The sequence below is a fragment of the Gallinula chloropus genome (genome assembly GCF_964237585.1).
Source record: "Gallinula chloropus genome assembly, chromosome: 1".
Taxonomy (NCBI): domain Eukaryota; kingdom Metazoa; phylum Chordata; class Aves; order Gruiformes; family Rallidae; genus Gallinula; species Gallinula chloropus.
In genome coordinates this window covers 73,639,421-73,663,697 of record NC_140085.1, presented here as the reverse complement: position 1 = coordinate 73,663,697, position 24,277 = coordinate 73,639,421, and the positions used below count along the sequence as shown (strand labels likewise).

Here is a 24,277-nt window from a genome sequence, read left to right as displayed (position 1 = left end):
GCCTCAGAACTGAGTCATCTAGGGACACCTATCAGCTCTGCACTTAACTATTCTGTTTTAGCTTGTAAGTCACTTGGTGTCTATAAGAAGATGGAAAGATAGATACGCTGTCCTTAAAAAGATGTCTTGGTGATTAGAAAGTGTGCAGTGCTGAGAACAGCCATTAGTAGGCTTGCCCCAGCACCTTGCCCCCAGGAAAGCACTAGAGCCTCATAACCTGGGAGAGGGCTTAAAGATATGAGGTATTGTTGTGGTTTTACCCTGGCTGAGAGCCGAGATCCACACAGGTGGACAGGTATTTTACATAAAGTTAATATAGATTTCTATAGATTCCTTTTTTTTTTTAATTGGACCTCTTGGGTGTTAAATATAAATATGCCCATAGATGATGGATTATTTGGTGGTGAGGAGAATGAGAAAGGTGATTATATAGAAGTAAATACACAACACCTAGGCAAACATACTGTCATTTTACAGAACTAAAATCATGTTTTCCTAGGATGCTGGGAGTAACTGGGAACTAATTGCTTACACTACTTTGTGGCAGGCCTTAATACCAGCTGACAGCATGGGAACGGGTGCCTATATATGCTTCTCTGGCTTTCCTGCAATCATTTAAAGAATCTCCTTCAAAGTCTTATGAACCATCGGAGGTCCATGGACACATGCTGAGAGATAGTGATCTAAATCCTCTGTTATCTCCTAGATTTCCTGCCTGGCTCACTAGGGACAAGTTAATTTTCAGGTTGCTTGTTTTGGGGGGTGTGGCCGAATAGTGTTGTCGGGACTTACCGCATTTTCCATCCTGCAGCACTTGCCCTGTACTGCAAGCTTCATGCCCTTCAGTAGCTTTAGCTGGCTTCTGAGCCACTTCATATTCTGTCCCAGAAAACTGAATGTAAAATTGCTGTTTATTAATAGATTTCCTCAATGTTTTGATTGCAGTTTGCAGCTTCTGCTCCATCCTTTTCCGAACACAGTCAATGTTACAGGTGTCTAGATGGGAAATGATAACAAAACTAGAAGCAATTGAGATTCATGTTTAAAAAGAGGTGCTTAACAAAAAGCTTAGCCTGCATCGCCTTAGGATGACACTGTTTGCTTCACTGACTTCTATGTATATATTGTAGAAGCAACTCACTGTATTCAAAACCAGGCCTTTTAAAGGGCCAGGACAGTACTCTGAGGTCCATCAAACTGAGTTTCTCAGCCTGTGAGTATACACAGAGTGCTGATATCTTATCTCTAGCATTAAGAAATCTGGTTATACTGAGTGCCCAGGGAGACAGCTGCAGAAAGCATCAATCCCACTGGGCTGTACTGCCAGATCTGCATTCAGTCTGCCACCACTAACTTTTTTTTTATTTTCTCTGCCTGTGCTTTATCCAGTTGATTAGGAATTCTTCCCTCTTCCCTGACCAAAATACCTAAGTGACACCAAGAAAGGTGCTTTCTGGCACAGCTCACTTGGCTAGTGAGGTACCCCTCAGGGTTAACAGAACTGCCTTTGAGGACTGATGTGTTTATAGAATTCAGCCCACATTTTCTTTGGCTCGATTTTATAGCATAATGTTCCATCTCATTAATAACTTGAAGCAATTCTTTTTCTTCCTGAAATTTGTTATGAAAACAGGAATTTTCCAAACGTGTGATAAAAAAAGTTTGATTCTCAGACTGAAGTTTCACCAACTTGCATTTTGGAGGATATTTTTATTGTCATTGTTGCAGAACTTCTACCTAATCCTTACGTTCTCTGTGCAGCACTTCTGCTGTTTAAAGAAATCAGACTAAATTCAAGAACATGACTTAATGCGTCAAAGGAATTTTGCTGCAGGTTCACTCTTTGTTCCTTTGGCTTTATTTCATACCCAATTCATTTCAATTAAACCTCTGAAGCCCTGGAGTTTGGACAGGCTGTTCAATGAGACTTGTGCTAAAAGGTTTGCGTGGCAGCTTGGCAAAAGAGCAGCAAAGAGATTCTAGGAACTGAAGGAGCCAAGGAGCTGAATTCTGATTTCTCTCCAGAGACAGATCTCTCACAAACCTGAGACTTCTTCTGACTTCATCTCCACTTCAAACTCGGCGGTGATATGGGATACCTCCTTGGACGGCGACTTGCGGCCTCGGCGCTTTTTCTTGGAGGAATCGCACTTGAGATTCACAAAGGTCACCTGGCAGTTGTCTGTACAAGGGAATTGACCTCCTTTGCGTAAGAGAGGCAAGACAGAAAAGAAATCAAGTAGCAAAGTAGCAAGTGGCAGGCTAATAAGCACTATCTCAGCTGGGTTATCACGAACGCAGTGACAGGCATCATAGCATTTCACAGGCATCGTTAGGCACCTCCCCCTGTGTGCAGTTTAGGGTTTGCCCGTGTTGCTAGTGAATGCAGGAGGCAGAAATACAGCGTGGTGATGCTCAGCTGCACAGCGGTGCCTCTAGTGCCCACACCTGCCTGTCTCTTTTCTGTGTAAGGATTAGAAAACTCTTTACAGAAACTAGTTAAGATCAGCAATGCTATAGTCAGTTATTTGATGGCCAATCAAAGCAAGAGAACCAAGTTTCATAATTTCATGAGTGGCAAGCCTGGGCCTCCAGAAGCTACCAGCTGATACTCTGTTTCAGCAATGGCAGTCACCAGATATCAGAGGGGTTTTAAAAGCCTCTGATTGGGAGGTTAGGAAAATATATTGAGGGGAAAATTTATTTGAGGGGAAATCATAGAATCAATTGTGTTGGAAAATACCTTTAAGATCAAGTCCAACCATTAACCTAGCACTAAGCCCACCGATAAACCATGTCCCTAAGCAGCATGTCCATGTGTCTTTTGAATGCCATCAGGAGCAGTGACTCTACCACTTCCTTGGGTAGCTTGTTCCAGTGATTGACAATCCTTTTGGTGAGGAATGTTTTCCTAATATCCAACCTAAACCTCCTCTGGCACAACCTGAGGCCGTTCCCTGTCATCCTGTTACAAGCCAAAACAACTGAACGCCTCTGTTGTTATGTGTAACCACTGAGGAGAAAGGCAACATTTTGATACACAATCACATAAGCATCCTCTCCCTTCACAAAGAAATCTACGTGAAAAGCAATAGGCTATGAACCTTCCAGGCAGGAAGAAATTGCTGGCACTCAAGCCACCAGAAGGGTTTCATTCCATGTGTGGTTGTACGATAGAATCTTACAGTTAGACCAGAGGTTCAGATGACATAACAAACACAAAGCAAAGCAAAGGAAATGCAGCCAAGATATACAATCCCATGGTGACTGTATGGACCAAAAAATAAGCTTCTGTGACTTTAAGAGTGAGTCTGGTGGTCAACATCTTATTAAAAGAAGAGAAGACATGAGGACAAGGTAAGCATCTTGACAGCTGAGGCTTGGTCTAAACCAATACTCAGAAAACGAGAGAGGTGAGTGTCCGGATTGCAGGGTAGAGATAAAATATGAGCTTACATTTTAAAAAGGAAACCTTTAAGCCATTACTATTTTTTTAGGATAGTTTTTTGTACTCTTCTCTGTTCAGGGCTCACCCTATAACTGCTCACTCACTAGGAAAAGTGGAGGTGAGGCAGATTCACAACAGAGAACACATCACCAGTAAACTGCTGAGTTGCTTTAAGCAACAATACTAGCTGTTGCAATGTCACCTATTAAAATCCAGAAAACTGTGAGTTAATATTAAATTTAAATGAACTTCAAGTAATTTAAGATGTGGAAATGCACAGCAGTAACACCCAACCACTCTTTAATTGTCCCTGTCATGATACCAAGGAGATGCAGGACAAAAAATCACATCACAAAGATCTACTGAATATATCTGCCCTTTAAAATATCTTTTTTGTTCAACTTTAAAACCGATGTTCAAAACTACTTCTAATAAAAACACATGCTTAGTAATACCAAGGTTTAAACCATTTGATTACTTTGATTTAGCCTGACACAAACTTTTTTATCATTTCAGACCTTTGGTAATTATGCCTAAATCTTCAAAACATTTTTCCTAACATCATAACTACTCATTCCAACATAACGAAAGACCAAAGGCTGTGTAACACCAGATTTTCATTCCAACTTTCCTGCTTAGGGGTTGTCTTTGCTGCTGCAATGGGATATTAATCCAGCATAAAGCTAGTAAACTATAGCTTTTGTTTTCTTTTACAAACCTCATTTGGGAAAACTAAACCAAACCAAACCGACATTGTTTTGTGTAACTTTGGTCACAGCTCTTTGTCTACGGATATTTCTGCCATTACCGATGCCAGAAAAAGGATCAGCTTAATTCCAAACTCATGTACTTCTGAACAAAGGTTTTACAAAGCAACTGGTGACATTTCAGCACTGTTAGATCCAAATCCAAGGTCTTGTGAAGCTGAAGTGTGAACCTTGGCCTGAACTTAAATTCAGATTCAAATATGAAAACCATTATTTGTTGTCCCCCTCTGCCCTGAGAAAACAAAACATGTGAACGAGACAGCAAACAATCAGAAATGAGAGTGCTGTTTACATGTTAGAAGAAGGCACATACCTAAACCAGCTTGCTTCCCAGAATCTTTTGTTTTTTCTTTGCTGCGAGGCCGTAAATGGCACTTTGCATCTTTAATTTTAAAACGAGCTTTCTGCTTGATTGGAGGGGCTAATGAATCTGTTGATGGGAAGTAAAAAAACTTTAATTTGGGATGCAGATGAAATGAAGCCTGAAACTTATTTTCAAAAACCGACTCGGAAGTTTTCCTGTGGCACAGAAGAGAGCCAGCCCAGGAGTTACACTACACACCTTGTACAAGAGGATCCATTCCTAAGTTCTTTTTTTTTTTGCAAGAGCACTTACTTGAGCCCATGGAGACAATGAATTGCTAATATCACACATTCTCTGCACGTGACACTTCCTTTCCACCAGGCCAGCACACCTTGGTGGAAAACCTGGGTGAATTTGTCTTGCTACAAAAAAAGCTTAATTCCTGCCTTTTTGTTTTTTTCCCCCTTTTACTCTTTGTCTGTGATTTCCCATGTTACTTGGCTGTAGCTCTGCTCTTGCTAATGCCAAGCAGGAGTAAGATTAATTTAGTGGAGCGATGCTGCTGGCAGTTCCATCCAAAGGAAACGTCTTTATTTGACTGCGGTCTGTGGCTCGCGAGCTTTATTCTTCCGCTTTAAATCCAAGCCAGTTATTGTCTTGTGACTTTAAAAGGCTGTTACAGAGCCATGACTGGCTCTGAACGTAGCTGCTGGCTGGTGTCCTTGCAAAGCCTGTGGTGGAAAAGGCTGGGCCTGGCCCCTCACCTCCGAGCCACTGTGAGCTGCGCACAGGACCTGGGACAGGTGGGGAGTGGTCACAGGAGAGTGCTGCGATGGGGGTCCCTGTGTCCTTGGCAAGGCCTCACTGCACCAAGGCTACAGAGGCAGCCTGCCCCCACGCTACAGGCAGCCACCTCTGCTTGCTCCATAGCACTACACGGCCTAACAATGCCTTCCAGGCAGGTAAGAAATAAGTGGTTGGAGAACCGGCAAATCGGAGAGGAGCGCAGCAGGTAACGGTACGTAAAGCGGGCCCATGCGTCCCACTGCTGGGTGCTGCTTCAGCTGCTTCTAATTTTGCCAGGCTTCAATTGTTTTAGGCTGAACAACAGTTTTTAATGCTGAGTATCAGCTTTAAGAGATGTCACTGGAAAAGTAACTCAGCCGCTTCTAAAAACAAGATGAATGAAACACAGTAGGTACTCATAAAAGTCTTGGAAGCTTTCTGTTGGGAATGCCCAGCAGGAGGATCTGTGCTCCTAAGGAAGGACTTTGCTGGTGAGGGTTGGGACCCACCGTAGCTGTCTTCTCTTGTGCTGCTGATGGGCCCCTCTGGCTCACTTCCACATCTGGAAAGCAATGCCATTTTCGTGTGCTCGCTGTTGCCTTGCTGGACCATGGAAAGTGAATTTCTTCGAAATACTTTTACTCTATCTCAAACCTCCAGCACTCCTGTGCTGATCTACCCACACATTGCCACACTGGAGGGCAGATACTGAGGCCTGGGCGAGCAGGAGCACCTACCTGCGCAGCTGGGCAGCGTCGCGTTGCGTTTCTGCTGCGCCTTGCCTTGCTGGACCGGGACGCCGCAGCTCAGTGTGTAGCTGTTCTCCGAATCTGTGGGGCAGAACACAGAGTCAGCACACCCAGACAGAGCCCCACAAAGCATCTGCTCCCCTCATCACCCCCAGCATGAACTTGGATTTTAAATGGCTGAAATAGTTTGCCAAAGGCTGTGGTTTCACAGTGTTGACTACAAAGTTTCTTTCTTCCAGCACTGAAATGGTAAATTTTTATAAACAACTTGGCATGAGGTTAGCTGTAAATAATTCTATGGTGCACAAGTAGAAAATATTTGGTGTTCATCCATGGCAGAGTCCTTGCACTTTCATCATCTCTTAATATGAAAAAATGAACTTCCATAATAATTTTAGCTTCAGACTCTGTCAGAATTTATTGGCAGAAACAACATCTAACATACTTTGAACAGTAACAGGCTTTACATATTGCACAGATAAAACTGTGTATCGGTGCGTACAAATTAAACACATGGGTCCAGTAATCCCTGCTAAACTGAAAATAAAGTGTGATCAGCTCTACTGCACGTAATGCCAGGAGTAACATGCTAAGTAGGGACGCTCCTATGGACAATAATCCTCTGTCAGAACCAGAACACATGAGAAGAGACAACAGCAGCCTCCCCGCCCCACCTGCTCTACAAAACTGTGGAGAGGAAAATTACCCATAGCAAGTGAAATGTCTGAATACTCAGCTGAAATACTGCCAGAAAAATTTATTAAAACCCAGTCACTGCGGCAACTAATATGGAGAGAGCTTTCTGCCATACAGCCTCCTGAGACAGATTTAGTTGTATCCATTTTGTATGAGACAGTAAGACGGGTTTTAAAGCTGTTGCTAGGTCATCCTTTACCCTGCAGTGCCGTGGCCTGAGCTGATGGAAGTTTTATGCTGTCCTGGCTGGTGTGGAAGCTTGATCACACCCTGTGGCAGCCACAGCATCAGATTTCCCAGCAAGTCCCACCTGTCCTCTCTTGCCCCTGGCTCATGCTGTTCCTCTCAGGAGGACCCTCTGCTCTGGGATTAGTTTCTGCTCCTGTTCGGTCACTCAGTTACAGGGTATTTCAGGCCATGGCGCAATGTCCGTCATTTTAAGCAGATGCCCGGACAGGCATAGGGGGCTTGACTCAAATTGAAAAGCATGTTGTTAAAAACTAGTAGGAACTCACTGAAATAAACTGTTTGGTTTCTTTCCCCCATCCCTTTTGACATAACGATTCAATAGATTAAAAGAATTTCTTTTGCACCATCCTGGTTAAGGTAAATGAGTAACTCAGGTTTTTGTTAGAATTTCCCCATCCCCCACAAACAACACCTCAAACTAAGCCAGGAAGAGCCAAAAATCTAATATCATCAACCATCAGCTCTTCTCACATCTAGTGATGTGCATGTCTGGCCCAATTTCATTTCCAGTGATGGCTTTGCTCATTAGAATTGTCCACAACAAAAAACGAACACAAGAATCACGAATACGTTAGCAGAGAAAAATGAGGTCACATTCTAGACTTAAGACAACAGATATTTAGTACAAACCTGGAACAAAGAGAGTATTGGATGGGCATGACAGGAAGCAGCTCTCTATGCCTCCTGTCTTACTGCACACGAGCTGAGCCTTGGGAGCTGGTTTGGCATTTGGGAGACATTTCACCATCTCTGAGGAGAAAAAAAAACAGAGAGAAACGAAACAAAACAAAATCAGACACTGCCCAACCCAGAACCTCGTGCATGCAGTTGCACACTGATGAGGAAAGGCAGGCACAGCAGCAAAGCAAAACCACAGGCCTGGGCATAAGCACATGTTGGGAAGAGAGGATCTGCATCTTGAGCTGAGACTTGAAAATGAAACTCCTTCAGATTTTTAGATTTAAACTCTAGATCAGCCTTTCCTTCCTATCCTCCACTTTGGGACTGTTTGGGTCCAGGCTGCACCCTGAAAGGCAGGTGTCTGTATGAGCACAATTCAGTGTGCACATCTTGATCTCAGGAGCAATGGGTAATACTAATGACTCGAGCTGTCCTTTCCCCTCTTTTGGGGGCACAGTTTTCCAGTTTGGCAGGCCAGCCACCCCACCATGCACAGGAGTCACCCTCTCAAAGCTCCGTTTATTTAGACAACTGCTAAACGGGTATTTTCCACTTCTTGCTCTCTTACAGACTTCTGAATTTCAGCCTCATGCTCTATCTTCCAGAAGCAGAAGTCTTCCCAGCCGGGCAGAGGCGAGGCAGGACACGCTGGGACTGAGATGGATAGTCCCACTGGTCCTTTCAGCTCTGCAGCTGACAGGTGCCATCACTCCCTGCACTGCAGCAGCCTCCCTGCTTCCCTTCTTCCATACCTAGTTATACCTAAGGTATGCTTTTCCTGTTAAGCATGTAAAAATGGAGCTAAAATCTTCCAGAAGATCCTTTGAGTGGCTGTAGCCATGGCCATGGCCAAGATTTGCTGCACCTCAAATAAGGACCCAGGAAAAAACAAGTGTCATCTACTTAAAGGGTACCAAGTACACAGCATGTGCTGTAACTTTAATGGTCTCAGGATTTGTGCCCATTGCAATTAATACTTCTGGCCCAGCTAGTAGCAGTACTTTATATTAAACAGGGTACCTTTGGAGATAACCTGAAAAATTGGGGTAGGGTGCTGCGAAGGTAGATATTAACCAGAATCCAACATCCTACTTGTAAACAGGCAAATGTTTTGAATATTCTATATTAGTGTTTAGAGGGAAATAGTTATAGCTGATGTCAGAGAGATGAACAAAGGACAAAAAGGGCAGAAGTATAAACCCCATAAAATAATAATAAAACATCTCAGATTTGTGTGAATGGATTTGTAAAGTAAAAAGAAAAAATTAACACAAATAAAATCCAACATATTGCCCATTCTCTAATCTGCCTGCAGTTACATCCTAGCCCACGGACCCCCATAGGATCAGGTGTTATCTGACTCTAGAAAATGAATTTGGGGATGTACAGTATGAAAACAGAGCCTCCCTTGGACAAAACCACAGGCTTTTCCACCCTCCCAGAGAGCAGGAGCAACACCAGCCACCTCTGAGTCTGCTTCCCACTCTTACCAACGCAGTCCTTTTTATTCCAGTGCAGTTTCTTTCCAGGTGGACAGACACACTCATAGCTCCCCATTGTATTAAGACACCCGTAGTCACAGCTGCCGTTGTTGATGCTGCATTCATCGATATCTGAAAACATAATTAAAATTGAGCCGAGTATTAACCTTATGCACACATGTATACTGTGCATTATAATATTCTGTGTATAAGGGTATCTGCTTCTGCTATATCTTTTATATTTAAGTCTATATAAACATGCATAAATGCAGGTAATTAGTGCATATTGCACGTATCTGTCCTCAGACACATGTATAGCTCCTCCTCTTTCAAGGGTTTATGCATACGATACAATTTACTTGCCAGTACTAGCTACACTGAAATGCTTGGAAGTACTCACAGGATACAAAGCATGCCTGAAAATCCCTGCAGCATCTGGACAATAATGTATACTGCACTGTATGGAAAAACATCAAAGGCATAAACCTCTGAGAGATTAGATAATTTTGTGTAGTAGGAAGACAAATTCTCCATGGTGATTCGCAGAATTTGCTTTTAGAAATGTTTCAAATGAAGGAGGAAAGTATACATTTGGTAGGAACCAGCTGAGGTGTAGTTTATTTACTCTTTGCTCCTCAAATGAAAAATGAAAAGTAGAAGATTGCAGGAAGGCAAGGCAACTACCCGCTACGTTCTCGCGGATATTTCCCAACAAGAAATCCTTCAACTTTTGATACTGTAGAAAAATATTTACTTGATTGAGGTACCTTCTTCTTAGTCTGTGCTATCAGCATACTTGTGTCTGCACAGCCAACCTCTCCTCTCCCTCTCCTCCAGCACCAGAAAGGAACTTTGTTCATCATGCCCAACAGGAGCTGAGCTGCCATGTACCCACCTCAGCATCACACTCGGGGACATTTGGGACACGGCATGACACAGACCAAAATCGTCACATGGCACCAGTGAACCATCAGTTGCACCTTGCTGCTCCCAACTCTAATTCCCTAGCGTAGCCATAACCTAAAAGCCCTTGTTAGGCACCACAGCCCCGTTATTTTAGGCACTGCACCAACCTCAACAAGTGGCCTCTGCCCTTTGACCACAGCTGCCCATCTGCCTGCTAAAATGGTATTGCTGCTGTGATGGACTTTCACAGGGTGCAGAGGCTGTGCTGTTTGACATAGGCTCAAATGAGCTGGAATGACACCAAATCAACAGGAGATGCACTGAATTGCTAATACTCCAGCTTAATGATAGGCCTCAAAATGCAACCCTAGAAGGAAAATTGTCACTTTATTTGTTTCTGAGGGCGGTCTGGCTATAAAAGCTCACAGGCTCAGCTTCTCACTGCCTTTTCAAGCCATGCCTGAGCTCAGGCTGGAACTTGGACTGCTGTGTGCTCAGCACCATGTGAATCCACATGGTTTACCAGTTCTCCCCAGGCCCCAGTGTCGGAGCTCAGTGACCCCACCTGAAGCCCAGAGCGTGAGGTACAGGGAGCAGATTGGAGCTGATGCAGGAATGGGCTTAAGCACACACTTAAGACCTGCACTGGTTAACAAATGGAGGCCTACACACACTTAGCCAAATCTTCATCTGGCATCCTGGGGCACTCAATGGGAATGTGGGAGTATTTATCAGGGCTGCTGCTGGAATCCAGAAACAGTTTGTTTTTTCTCATGCAAGATTTCAGCCTGTGTGGTTAAGTAAAAATCTAGAAAACATGGACTATACACAAAAGAAACTGAGAAAGACACCCTAATACAACTGGCATGTTTTTAGACAACATTTTGAATTTTGTGTCAGAACCAGGACTTCTGGAGGTCCTGGGTCAGCAGCTCTGAAAGCTAACAAGGGAGACAGTCTCAGAAAACAACTTTTTCTGGGGCATATTGTACATAGTGACCAGGCATATGCTGAGTGGGATCTACTTGTGAACCCATACTTTGAAACACATTTTGTCCACAGTGCTCCTGCCATCCAGCTCTGGCCCAACTGTTCAAACCTGAGATCCTGCTCTCAAGTACCTCAGCCCAGAACCAACTTTCTGTAGAGACTGCCAAATTCCCAAAGCCACTGAACAGTCCCCAAAGACTCTACCAACTTTCCTAATGTCACTAAATGAGTCAATGTGTTTAAAAACAGGATAGATGATGTACTTAGGGATATAGTTTAGCATAGGACAGGAACGCTTGGACTCGATGTTAAATGTCTTTTCCAACCTTGTAATTCTGTGAATACATACTGGAAGTGGGGCTTTACCTAAACAGGTCGTGCAAGTGCTAGTGCTGTCCTTTCATTTAAGATTCCCTTATGATATATGACCTATTACAATAGGTGCCATGAAAAGGATTCCAAGAGAGCAACAAGGGTTGCTCCTCGGCATGGAAAGCCCAGAACAAGGACACTGCCATATGGTTTGTTAATTACTAGTGGAGGCGAAGCAAGATGCAAAGAAAGCTTATTAAGACATAACCTTGCACCGAATCTTTTTGTAGATTCTCACTATTTCTCCCTCGTTTTAACTTCTGCTCAGCACCACGCGGATGGTGGCCAGGGTAAGTTATTCGTTCCACTGTGAACATCACACTCCAGGGGCTGCCCAAAACTAATGATAGGCCCGAGCAGCAAAGCTCAGGGCCTGGGAAGATCTGGATTCAGAGCTGTGATTTTGGATCTGCCCATTACAGAAAAATGCAGGAGGTTTGGATCCGGTTATGTTTTTGCCCAAAGTTCAGCACTGAGTATTTCCAGTTAGAGTTTTGGTCCTGCTTCAGTCTTACTCAAAAGACTGAGGCTGAAGGTTATTTAATGACTGAGGCTGAACCCCAAACTTTGAGGCTTTCCCTAAATTACTACATGAATCAAAAGTTACAGCACCAATTCTTTCCAGTAATGTCAAGAAGATCAAAGAACTGAAGTAGCTCCACAGAAGAAAGTACCCCACAGGCAGTTCTATGTCACAGCCTGGAAAGGACAAATACCAATAGAACCAAAATTCATAAACTCTGTCAAACGCCCTTCTCCTGTTCCCTTAGGTGCCCACCATTTGGAGCCTTCCTTCTGTAAATACAACAGTGACTAACCCCTCTCCTGGGAAAGTGCCGATTGTTACCCTGAGCTCACCCTGCGCCACGCGTGTGGCGAGCGCCAGCCACCCCAGGCTGCTTTGCGATGGTTGCGGAGGAGCGACTGCGCCCATGCAGCAGTGGATGCAAGTGTCACAGCTGAGGGCTCCTCTGTACTGAGGCTGCTAGGTACCACTATCAACAAGCACCAGGACATTGTTTTTATGTTCTTCCCCTTTCTTACATTTTGCTTTGGCAAATGTAAGATGCTGAAATTTTAGTCACACCCAGCTCATGCCAATGTAGGTTCATTTTAACTTTATTCATTTGTCCTCTTTGGTTCTAAAATCATTTGCTAAAAGGAGTGGCGGCTCAGTAAACAGTTTTCACAAAGCAAACAGATAAACAAAGCTCAGTTTCCAAACCTCCACAGTGCGTCAGTCCGTACAAGGTGTAGCCTTTATGGCAGAGACATTCAAAGCTTCCAGGGTAGTTGATGCAGGTGTGATCACAGGTCCTCTCGAAGGAACACTCATCTATGTCTGAATTCACAGAAAAAGCAGTAAGAAGTTAGAATTCAAGTAAGCTGAATGGCTGGAACGTCACAGTCAGTCACAACATCTTGTTACTGATAACGTGTGAGTTATCATCCCAGGTAAAATCTGAATAGAAGCTCGTCCTCACTCCTCTAGTGCTTTATAAACGGCTTGCAGGTACGTGAAGGAAGGTAAGAAAACAGCACTTAAGGGTCACAAGACCTTATTACACGTGTTCACCATTAGATGGCAACCTTGAACTTCTGATCATATTTACCCAGCAGGGCTGTGAGGGGTGTTCAGGTTTTGGAGGGTTAGTTTTGGGTTGAATCAAGTCATTCCCTCTTCCATTGACCATTCCTCTGCCACCTCTCCCACCAGGACAGGGAGGCACCCGCAGACCTGTGCTCTGCCTACGCAAGGCTGTGCAGGCTCTTGGGCAGCTACAAGCGGGGAAGCAAAACACCACCCGAGAATAAGCCAGTGTCAGGAGTGGACAGGCTACACCTAAGATACAGGAAACCTTAGTCCAAAGTCCACATTTTTACCTAATTTGGGAAAATTTGACCTCTTCTCAGGCATCTCTAATTATCACTGCTCCTTAAATGCAAAACCCTTATTGAAATAGGCTCTTCCACCCATTAGCCTATGAGGAAAGCAATTCACATGACATTGCTCTAAAGATACTACAGAGAGAGGTTTTGCTGAGCAGGGTGATGGGAAGATTTATTTGAAAGCAGTCATGGCTTCAATGAATTTGCTGCAAACCATTAACATTACAGGTACATCAAACAGCAACGCGTTCAAAATAACATTTTTGAAAGAAATTTATCCTCAAAGAATTGTTGGGTTGGGTTTTTGGTTATTATTTTTTTTAAATCCTCTTTGGTTATTAATTTCTCTGATAAAAGGCCAGATAAATTAATACCATAGCATTATTTGAGAGTGGTGATTTCAAGGAATCTCATTCCTCCCAATACTCCTGAGGTATACATGAATGGAATAGCATTCCTCTAATAGCTTATTAAGAACATAACCTGAGCAGCACCGTTACTATATATAAGTTGGGTTTTCATACTGTACATGCCTAGAAAGCTGTGGGAGCTTGAAAAGAGTTGAAAACTCACCAAATACTTAAGGGTACACTACCAAATTCCTATATCCAAGTATTATTTCTATGTTTTTGATGCTTAATGAAACATTCTAGTCCACATGTTGCTATTATAAACACAAATCCTTAACTTCAAGAAGTATAAAATTAAGATTTTGCATATGCTCACACAAGCCCAAAACCTGTGTGAGAGTTTCCACACAAACTCAGAATGCTGTAAACAGCTATATTTTATATGACCTCTATAAAACATAAGTGTTTCAGAACAGTCACGCAAAAGAGATTTCACAATGCGGAAAGCCAACTGTCAGACACACGTGATGAATAAAATATTGGGTTTTATTTGTGTATCATGTGCACTTGATGTGATCAAGTGGCATGGAAAGGGCAAGGGATATTTTATCTTTTTTACATCTATTTCATTTTTATCGCATTTCCCTACCAGTTTTAAAATAGCATTACTTGAGTGTGGAAAAGTAATTTCTTTTTAAGGTTTCTTTTACAGTCTTAGAAGTATGCAGCTTTTGAATACACATAAATGGCAAACTGTTACTGGTTTCTCTAAATGCATAAAGTAAAATCATTGGGGAATGAACGCTGGAGTTATAGTTTTACAGGATTTTTTTAATGCATAAAAAGCCAGATCATACATCACTGTTTTCACTCACGTGTGACCTTGTTCACTGTAGGGTATTGCAGGGAATTTACAAAAGCAGCTCCTTTTCTGGCCTCTGACAACCTTGAAAGGCTCATTTTCAAAAATAATTTCCTATTTCTCAGTAGTGCCCTTCCCCTGTACTAGTTTAGTCAATGGGGTTTACGCGTTGCTTTCGCACAGGCCGCGTTCTGTTGTTACTTGTTACAGTTTAGGCCCTGACAGGTTTCTCTCCCCATTAAGAAAGATGCATATCCCTCTTTGCCTGCTGAAACAACAGCCTGCCTAGTAATACCACCACTCATCTGCCCACCAAGTAACAGGCGCTCAGGATGGACAAATGCATTTCTATTACACAAAATATCAGCTACTCATACGCTTACATTGCTTACACTGGCTGGCAGAGATGCTGAAATAAACACTTTTATTACAATAGAAAGGCTGCTGTTAAAAGCTTTTTCACCCTTTAAACCCCTCATCCCACCTCCTGCTGCTGTTCTCATAAATTCAACCTCTGTTGAATGCAGCATCTTGATTTGGCTGATGGAACGTGGAAAAGCCTCTGTGCAGATTTTCCCCTCGCTTAACAGCCCCCCCGCCCCCTCTTCTCCTTGCCTGTGGAAGGTAGGGCCAGGCACTGCCCCCGGGACCGAACTTTCTGCAGCGCCCTATCTGCAGAATCACCAGTCCCCTGAGGAATTCAGCACTGGCCATAGAAAAGGGAAAAATATGCACCACATACTCTTCACTAAAAGAAACCCGCCCTGTGATACAGGGCGCTGAAGTCCTCTCGCCTTTTCCTTTTATTTTTGACCTTTGACATCCACGCTCTGGTTGCTGTTATCCTCTGGCTCCCAGAAGCTTGGAAGCTGGTCCTCATGCCTTTGTGGTGCTCCACAATACTTGTCCATATTGGAAGGACATGCTGATTTCCCACCACCCTCACCAGGCAGGTACATCTCGTAGGGGGCTGAGGAGCAGGGAGTTACACCTGGTTTCACCTTGCACAGCCCTGGGTTTCAGATTCTGCTTACTACACAGCTGGGATTGAACATAGGCACCCAAATCTTGTCTCCTCTGTACAAACAACACTGCGCAATCTGGTAGCACTATTAGCTGAAGAGAAGCCCAAAAAAATACAAAAGCAAAGATATGGCAGGTTACAGCTAGAGAACTGAGAACAAATAATTTCTCTTTCAGTTTTGTGGTCAACCCCTGCCCCATCCCTCCCCCCACCCCCACCACTTGTACACAAGCACGTGCATGTTTTCGCATTGGGTTGCTCTGAATGTCCCCCCAGCTCCCTGCACACCAAAACAAATATTGAGAAACTAACCTTCTGAGTGCGAAGTGCTCTTAAAATGATTTGAAATTAAAGTTTTTGAGCTATTTTAACATGAAAAGTCAAAATGCTTTGTGTTTTGAGGAAATGCAGTGGAAAAGCTTCAACCTCAGGTTGAAGTTTCTATTCCATTTTAGTGAAAATTGGCAGGAATTCACAGGTAGCCCAAGCTGTCTCGGAACATTTCAGATTTGCTAGTGCACTCACTTGACATCGAACACATTCATTCTACTTTCACTTAGTCAAAGATTCGTATCACAGTCACCACTGTAATGGGTAAAGTATGAGACATCTTCACCGTTTAACCATCTGAAAGTTACAGGAACTGCCGGGCTAAGTTAGTCTCTGGTCGCACATGATGAGTTTCCTGCCAGAGGTAGTCTTTTTTTAGGATTACTAATGGTATCATATGAATACTAAGATGAGGACCTCCCTACTTTGCTGCAGATGATGCAGTGGAAGTGCCAAGTTCAGAGGTTGGAGCAGATGACCTTGGAGGTCCCTTTCAATCTCCACCAACTCCTACACACGTGCCCGCTGGCAGATCCAGCCCTCCCAAGGTGCTCCCTCTGTGGTGGCCTGTGCTGCTCAGAGTTCTCCTTCCATTCACAGTTTCCATGACATCAAGGCATCGTCTTGGGCTGAATAAAGTCCAGCATCTCTTCTATCAATCCATGTTCTCATCTCCAAAGAGAATGTTTGAACAGTGGAAGGACTCCTTTATTTTTGCCCAGAAGGGATTTGACTCAGAGAGACTTGTTCAGTGGTTTAATAAATGAGCAGGATTTCCCTGTGTTTTTGAGGGAAGCAATTGTTGCCAGCAATGGTCATGCCTGATAATATTTGTTTGGCTCTGTTTCTATTAGCTCAAGTTAGCATTTAGATTTAGTTGTTGATTTTTCAATCCTACTTAGCATTTTTTGGTTTAGTTCGTGCTTTCACACACTGAAAGATCCCATAATGGTCTTTTTTCTTTTTTTTTCTCCCCCCACAAATATAATGTTTGTTAGTGGGTGTCAGACTGTCAGTACTGGAAAGTAAAGTCTTCCATCTATCTCCAGAAGGGAGCTACTGCAGATCAAATTTCTCCCTAAGTTTCCTCACACAGATGTGTCTCAAAGGTGACCTGAGGGAGCAGGGAGAACGCGGCTCATTTTCCATGCTCATTCAAGTCCCTGCCCTTTCCACTCACGCTGCCAGTAGACTCCCAATTACAGTAGCACCAATTGTTCTGGTGGTTTGTGTGATGTGGACACTGACTCATTTGTGGACTTCGAATGCAGGGCACCGAGCAGCCATCACACAGTAATGATTTTTGCTACTTCTGAAACGCAGCTGGATTTCTACCAGGAGCTCTGAAGTGAAAGGCTCCTTTCTGTGCTCTGTTTCCAGCCCTCGGATGCAGTTTCCCTGTATTCTTGATTGTCATCATTTTCTTCTCTAAAATAAATTGCAGGGTAATTAATGGAAACCTACAATCAGGAAATTAAAAGCACGATGCAGGGCATTTCCAAAAAGCATCAGCACTGAACGCCAGCAGCTGGCCACTAACTGCATCCAGGTGAGGCTGGCGAGTAGCACCCAGTTCAGAGATGTTTCGAGCACTGCAAACAGATGGAGAAACAGCTATGACTCCCTGACAGAACACACACACCCAAAACTCACCCACACAGAGGTACACGTGTGATTTGGGGTTGTGGTTACAGAACTGAACTAAGCAGGTAGGGCCTGCTTTGCCCTACCTGACATTAAAAATTCATTGCAAAAGTAAGGGATCTCCCCCTCCCCCCCCCCCCCACCTTTTCCTTAATATAATTTTGTTTGTTATTAACAAGTGAAGAAATTGGTTAGAGAAAACTAACGGTCATCATGAGTCAGCTTTGCTCAGAGACACACATTAGGCACATAGGTTAATTTTGGAAACTGGGAGCCTCCTTCCGAAACACAGGCCCCACGAGTCCGGTCATCCTGCCTGAAGTGTGTTTCACCTGGTCTAAAAATAAACACGGGGAGGGAGGGAGGGGAGATCACTGCGGTTTGGCGGTGCTGTTGCCTTACAGAGGACAAGACAGGAGGAGCTCAAACACCATCAATAAAAGGCACGACAGGGATTTAGGACAGTTTCTGGACCGTAATGGTTCCAGACACCACAAGGAAAGAACCCATCTTCTATTTGGTTTGTCTGTGTTCAACAAGGCAGGACATGAAGTATAGACTAGATCACTGCACATATGCAAAATATATTAATTTAATTTAAATGTACTATTAAAAATTGAAATAGAACAGAAAATAAATACTTTTTTCTTAGAAATAGAAAGCAAAATAAAAAGGGAATTTCTATCTCTACTGTCACGTCCTTCATCTGTTTAAGTGACTCATGACACCCTGAATATTGGGCGACCACTTTGGCAAAAAACTGTCACAATACTACAGTGATACCTTGAGATGCTATCACCTGCATGACTCCATACACTCCCAACCCTCCCAGTTAGCTTAAGCATACCTTCATTATGGCAGCAAAGATTTACATGCTTAACTCATTACTGCTGCCCAGGATGCCGTGAAGAACATGCACAGAGAGGAATCTGCTCTTCAGATTCACGTTAGCCGTGCCTGATCCCCAGGCCAGAAGCGATGGCCCAGGTGCCCCATCACAGTGGGCTCAGCAAAGGTGCTGCTCAGTATGGTGGGGTTATCTCCCAACGTTCTCCTAATGCAAAAGTCCACAATACATAGCTTTATTTTGTCCATCTCACAGGCCCTTGGTTTATTTTTAACCCCCAAGCCACACGTGACTCGCTGTGGAGTACCCCACTGAACTGGTCAGGCACACAAGCCAAAGTCAAGGCTAGTCAGAATGTTTTGTGTTCGCATTTCTCAGCCCCCAAGCCATCGGCTCCTCTGAGAAACAGAGCCTTTCCTTTTTCTCACTCATTAAGCACACATTCATAGAAACGCTAAAGAAGTGTTACATGATGTTTTTAAAATAAACACTAATGCTTTTTCATATGTATCTTGGCTGAAAGTTATTTTCTGTCTCTCCCCCCTCTCCCCTCCCCGCCTCCCCTTTGATTTCTGCAGGGAACTGATACCACCCATGTAATGTTGTTCACCTTACAGCCTCACCAGCGTGGTTTCCAACAATATTTGACAGACATTAGGGAAACCACATATCTTAATCGGAGCGGTTGCTGGACCATAGGGAGTCATGATTCAAGCTATGTTCTCCAACAAATGCTGGTTTAAACTCAGTCCTGGGAAAGGTGCTGTTTTGCTACAGCAGCAATATGATGGGGTTTCCACCACATCTCACATTTTCTGATCTGTGGGACTTACCCCTGTTGGCAGTTAGAAAAAAGGCGTCCTCCATCTGAGAAGGCAGCTCTCTAACACACACCCAGCACCGACCAGAAGGAACGGCTTAGAGCTACCCTCTCCTTATGTTTCAAAGCCTTCGATAATAAAACCAACGAAGAGGAAGCACGGAAAGACATAGTAATACACAAACCTTCTACTTCATTACCTTCCCACTGAGTGCCTCTGGAGCAGGCTCACACAAAGGGGGGAAGGTGGGGAAGCCATAACCCCAAACCTTTAAAAGTAATTGAAAAACCACACCCATTTAGACTTCCCCCTGCATTACCGACTTGCAATCAAGTCAACTTGCTGCTGAGACTTAATTGTTAACAACATACTAATGACCTGCAGGAAAACCAGATCTGGCATTAATTGCTACACACTTAATGTGGATGTAAGTGCCTAAGTAGCGCGGCCACATCTCGTGTTTCAGAAATGTAAAGTGGGAAGCGGTTCGTTATGACTAACGGTGACTTGGAGCAGAGCATTTATTTATTTAAGAAATTTATTGCTCACGGTTAACTATGTGATTAGTGAAGACCAAATGGAACACACTAACCAGGGAGTGAAAGACTTCTGAAGGAAATTGATTCTGCTCACGAGGAAATGTGCTTTTTATTAGAGATGATTTGTCCTTAGAATGCAAAGCAGTAGTAAAACAAATAAATGTATATAAACTGCAAAAGAAACCTGCAAAACATACTCGAGACAGAGGCAATAAATAATTAGAGACCTGTGACTTATTATGAAAGCATCCCACTGAGGAGGTATTTCAAGGATTTCGCAGCACAAAATGAAATGACTTACTCAGGGGTAGGCAGACAGCAGCACTCAGTGACAAATTCTGCAGCATGTTTGGTTCCTGTCCCCTCTCACACAGGTAAGGCCATTGTTCCACACGTTATTCAAACATGCTGCTATGGTTTGGTTCAGGAACAGAAATTTTCTTGGAGCAAATTAGAGCTAATCTAGTTCCCCCAGATCAGACTGCACCCTTGATTCACTTGTACTAGAGTATCTGTGATCTCTAGCAAGCGATTTTGGCAGTAATGCTGTGAGCAGGTCCATGTCTTGGTCCATGTGGGAAACACAGAAATCAGTGAGGATCTGCGATGGCACTGGGGTCATGCAGATGCACCTCCAGTCACGTTCCCACTGGGGGCATTTGGGCTCCAGTTAGCTTCTGCTCTGCAACCCACAGAGGGCACTTGCTGCCCCAGAGTGCAACACCTTCTTGTATGGCAGTGACTTAACATGGACTTTGATCATTAAGACACATTCCTCTGGGTTCAACACACCAAAGAGGCTGCTTTCTTGCAAGCTACTTGGCAGCTGAGCTTCTTCCGCAGCAGTAGGGTCTCCACAGACAGACCTTAAGCCTGACAGCTCTCCCAGGCTGGCTCAGCAAGAAGTGCTCTGCTAAACAACCAAAAACATCCCGGAAGATGCAACTGGGCCACAGTTTCTGTTTGTTTAATCCAGCATGGTATGAAACCCCTGGAGTGGGAATCCTGTCCCTTCCAATCCATAGCTGCCCTAAGGACCACTAATGTTATCATCTACCTAGTTCTACCTCAGGGCCTCGGTATCCTTTGACGTCTGTGTGGTTTTATTTGGTACACTGAGATCCCGTAAACATCTCGTCTTCATCTTCCTCACAGCCTATCTTTGCCCGGTATCTCTGTTCTTGAGGCTGTCAAACTGGTGATGACTCTTAAGAGAGGCAGTGTATTTCTCTGTCTTTACACAGTACTGAAAGCAGTATCAACACTCTGTAGCTCTGGTGTCAGTGCAGTTCAGGGAGCCACACTTGTCTCTGTTGTTTATCGTTATGGTCCAATGATTCCAGATACTCTTATTTTGTGCTAAGGAATATATGGGTGTCACTCATTTCTCCCTTCTCTGTGTGTTCCTGCACTTCTGCTACATGTCTGAAGTTGAATGAGGTCTTCTAAGTCCTAGCAGTGTGGATAGAAACTGGATGTTTATTTTGATAGAATGAGTGTATTTAATGCCAGCAAGATGACCATACTCATTTAGTCTGACCTCCTGCACTTCAGCAGCCTCTAGCATTTTGCTTGGTAGCATCTCTTCTTGAAAGGATTCTCCAGCTGTTTTCCTGGACTCATCTCTCTTCTCCATCAGTTTAATTCTCAAGAATTAAAATTCATATGATCCCATTTAATTGCTAAATTTAGTAAAGACTGAAAAAGTTCTCTTCAAAGACAGTAATACATACCTGATCCTTCCAGGAATCAGTAGGTACCTCTTGATATATTTCTTATATTATTTTGTTGGGTCTGAGGTCGCACACAATAAAGCAGGATTTCCAAGCAAGTTTTCCAATATTTCCCTTGGGCTGACTGTCTACCTCTATTAATTCATATCACTGGAGCAGCTCCTTTCAGAAGACAGTAATCTTTCATTGGCCCCTTCAGCACTTAGAGGAACTGCACTAGTCAAACCCTTCTTGGATGCTACACACCAAGGGGACAACTCCTAACCCTGCAAACTCATCACTCTCATTAACATCAGAGCAACCGGTTTCCCACTGTTTACCTACAAGTTACAGCAAGGGGAGTTGCCTTTGGGAAGAAGACGACTATACATTTGGGACAGGCTTTAAAGGTAAATGGCAGCTCATTTTCTTTATCTCTGCTATCAGACCTTATCAAAACAGATCAGTTGCACTTTCTGGGCACCACTGTGCTATCTCTGGGTTGTGAAAACAGAAGGAAAGCAGGTTAAAAAACGAGACTTGGCAATAAAATTGTAGGCCTAAACTGTTTGCTCCCTCTCCAGAGTAAATTCAATCCTTTCTTTAGGAATTCTTCCAAGGGAGTTTTATGTGATCTCACGTACCAACAAATTAATTTTCCTTTCTCTTTTCAGTTTCTTTCAAAAATTCCCTATTTAATTTTCTTCCGCACGGAGTCCGCAAGCTCATTCTCTTCCACCAGCTTCCCTCAGGGCTTCCTCAGAGTCGGCAGAAATGGGGCTGCAGAACAACGTCTTAATGTAGTAAATACCTCTTCCCTGTGTGTTCCCCTTAACGCATGTGCCAAGTCAACTGACCACCATACATTTCTCTTCCTGTCAGCACTGCAGAGCCAATTCTGCTCCCAGTCAGTGAGTACGGTTTTGTTCTGCCTCATTCATCAGCCACGGAACTATTTGCTTGCTTTTGGATCACCAAAAGCTTTGCCTGAGGGGCTAGGAAGATTAATGGTTTTGGATGGAAACCACAGAATTTGGCAATTTCAGCCAGGCAAAACTTGGCAGCTAACTTTGGGGTCTTTGGGGGTATCTTTGACTATAGTTGGTGGCATTTGGCCCAAGGTTTTTTACATCTCTATAATGACATACATCATCATCATCACCATTATTACAGCATTATTATTTCTCTGCTGTTGGGCAAAGAAAAAGGTTTCCAACACTTCTTCCCTGTAGCATTATGAAGGACCCCACCGTCTTTTTTGTAAGCAGCACCAAACTAAAAACCAGAGTAATGGCAGAGGATTACTTGATAAATTCCCTTTCTGGCAAGTAATAATTTCTTCTAATATTTTAAATATGGTTGTGCAAAGCTACTCGCTACATCTCAGTGCTGCAAAGAGAGCTGGAGAACAGCAGTGGCAGCTTTTGCCTATGGGACTGCTGAGGAGGAAAATGTGCCCGGCCTTGGAAGTGCCAAGCTGAGCTTCCCTCTTCCTCTGTTTCTTCAGCTGAGCTGAACTGCTCAGCTATTCTGAATTTGGTCAGCTGTCCTAGCAGAGAGAGGAATGAAAAAATCAGTGCCGAGTCCTGAGGCTTTCTGAGTGTCAGGCAGCAGTACATTTCATTATCTAATGAGGTAAGCTTATTTCTTCTGCACAGATACATCATCGCTCACATCAGGAAACACACCCAGAGCTCTCCCTAGCCCAATGCTCCCTGGTGCCTCTGACCACATTTCAACTAACCCTGCCATGGCTTCTCCCCTGATTGTGAAATCATATGACAGGTAACCTTAGTCAGCCTGGTGTTCAACTTAATGCCCAGCAGCACCAGATGTGTCAGCATCCGAAGCTGGGGAGAGGCCACAGATCTGCGCTGCGGCCTAGCGATGCATCATGTCCTGTGAGCCTGCACTCCAAGGTGCCTACACATCTGGCCATGGGACACTCTTTGTGCAGACACTCTCCCATTGAATGTGCACGTCCTTCCAAGAGAAGAAACTTTAGGGATCGCCATCTGCTCTCAGACAGGGGAAAAGGGCAGAGAGGGAGGAAGAACCCACTGCCAGGGGAGTCTCCCCACAGGGTTTGTAGAGAGGTGTGATCACCAGAGACAGCTCTGCAGACACTTTCAAGTAAAGAAGTTACCAGGGGAAAGGAATTAGTTTTGCAGGTAAGAAGGTTTGCTGGGTCTCTTATGGAACATGAGAAAAACCTACTAATAACTAGACACAATGGTATAAAATTAGCAAGTCTGCCCAAGGTTGCAGACACAAAGGGAGCCAAGGGAGGTGCTCTATAAAGGCATTTGGAAAGGAAGATTTCAAATTATTACTGGTTTTTGATATGAAGCTCACAATAGGCTCATGACAATTCCCTCATTTTATTTCTTTCTCCTTGTGAATAGCCATCTTGAAAGGATTTCTAAAGTATTCTAAAAATACTTAAAAGTGCACTACAGGGATCTGAACCTGAGTAAAGCACCACTATCTTCTAAACACAACCGAAGCTAATAGTATAAAAAATGCATAAGTACATTTAACAGTATTGTTCTTTTTTAGAACTTATTACTGTAAAAATCAATAGAAAATGGGTTGAGCCAAGCACTTCCTCAGATCACAATTTTCTCCTAAGAGCTACAAAATCTACCTGCTACTGGATGAGGATGAGCTGGAACTACTTGGTGAAAGGCCACATACCAAAGAAAGTCTAAGTATAACCTTTCAGTGGTGGCAAATCAAAGAAAGTTCAAGATAGCTGTGATAAATGAGCCCAACTCAAAACCACCTCCTAATGCTTGGCCTGGAGAATGAGAGCACCACTACAGTCGA

At 43.6% G+C, this 24,277-nt stretch overlaps 1 protein-coding gene across 1 annotated transcript in view; it reads right to left on the bottom strand.

Annotated features, from left to right (window-relative positions):
* SCUBE1 (signal peptide, CUB domain and EGF like domain containing 1) overlaps window positions 1-24,277 on the bottom strand; it is a gene marked incomplete at its 3' end in the record, with an annotated part of 207,684 nt that overhangs the window by 10,585 nt on the left and 172,822 nt on the right. Inside the window, exons 10-16 of the mRNA XM_084262753.1 lie at window positions 12,655-12,771; window positions 9,171-9,293; window positions 7,630-7,749; window positions 6,043-6,135; window positions 4,529-4,645; window positions 2,045-2,203; window positions 793-996 (exon numbers count right to left, since the gene is read on the bottom strand). Coding sequence (XP_084118879.1) covers window positions 793-996; window positions 2,045-2,203; window positions 4,529-4,645; window positions 6,043-6,135; window positions 7,630-7,749; window positions 9,171-9,293; window positions 12,655-12,771 — 933 coding nt within the window. The remainder of the gene's footprint in view (window positions 1-792; window positions 997-2,044; window positions 2,204-4,528; window positions 4,646-6,042; window positions 6,136-7,629; window positions 7,750-9,170; window positions 9,294-12,654; window positions 12,772-24,277) is intronic.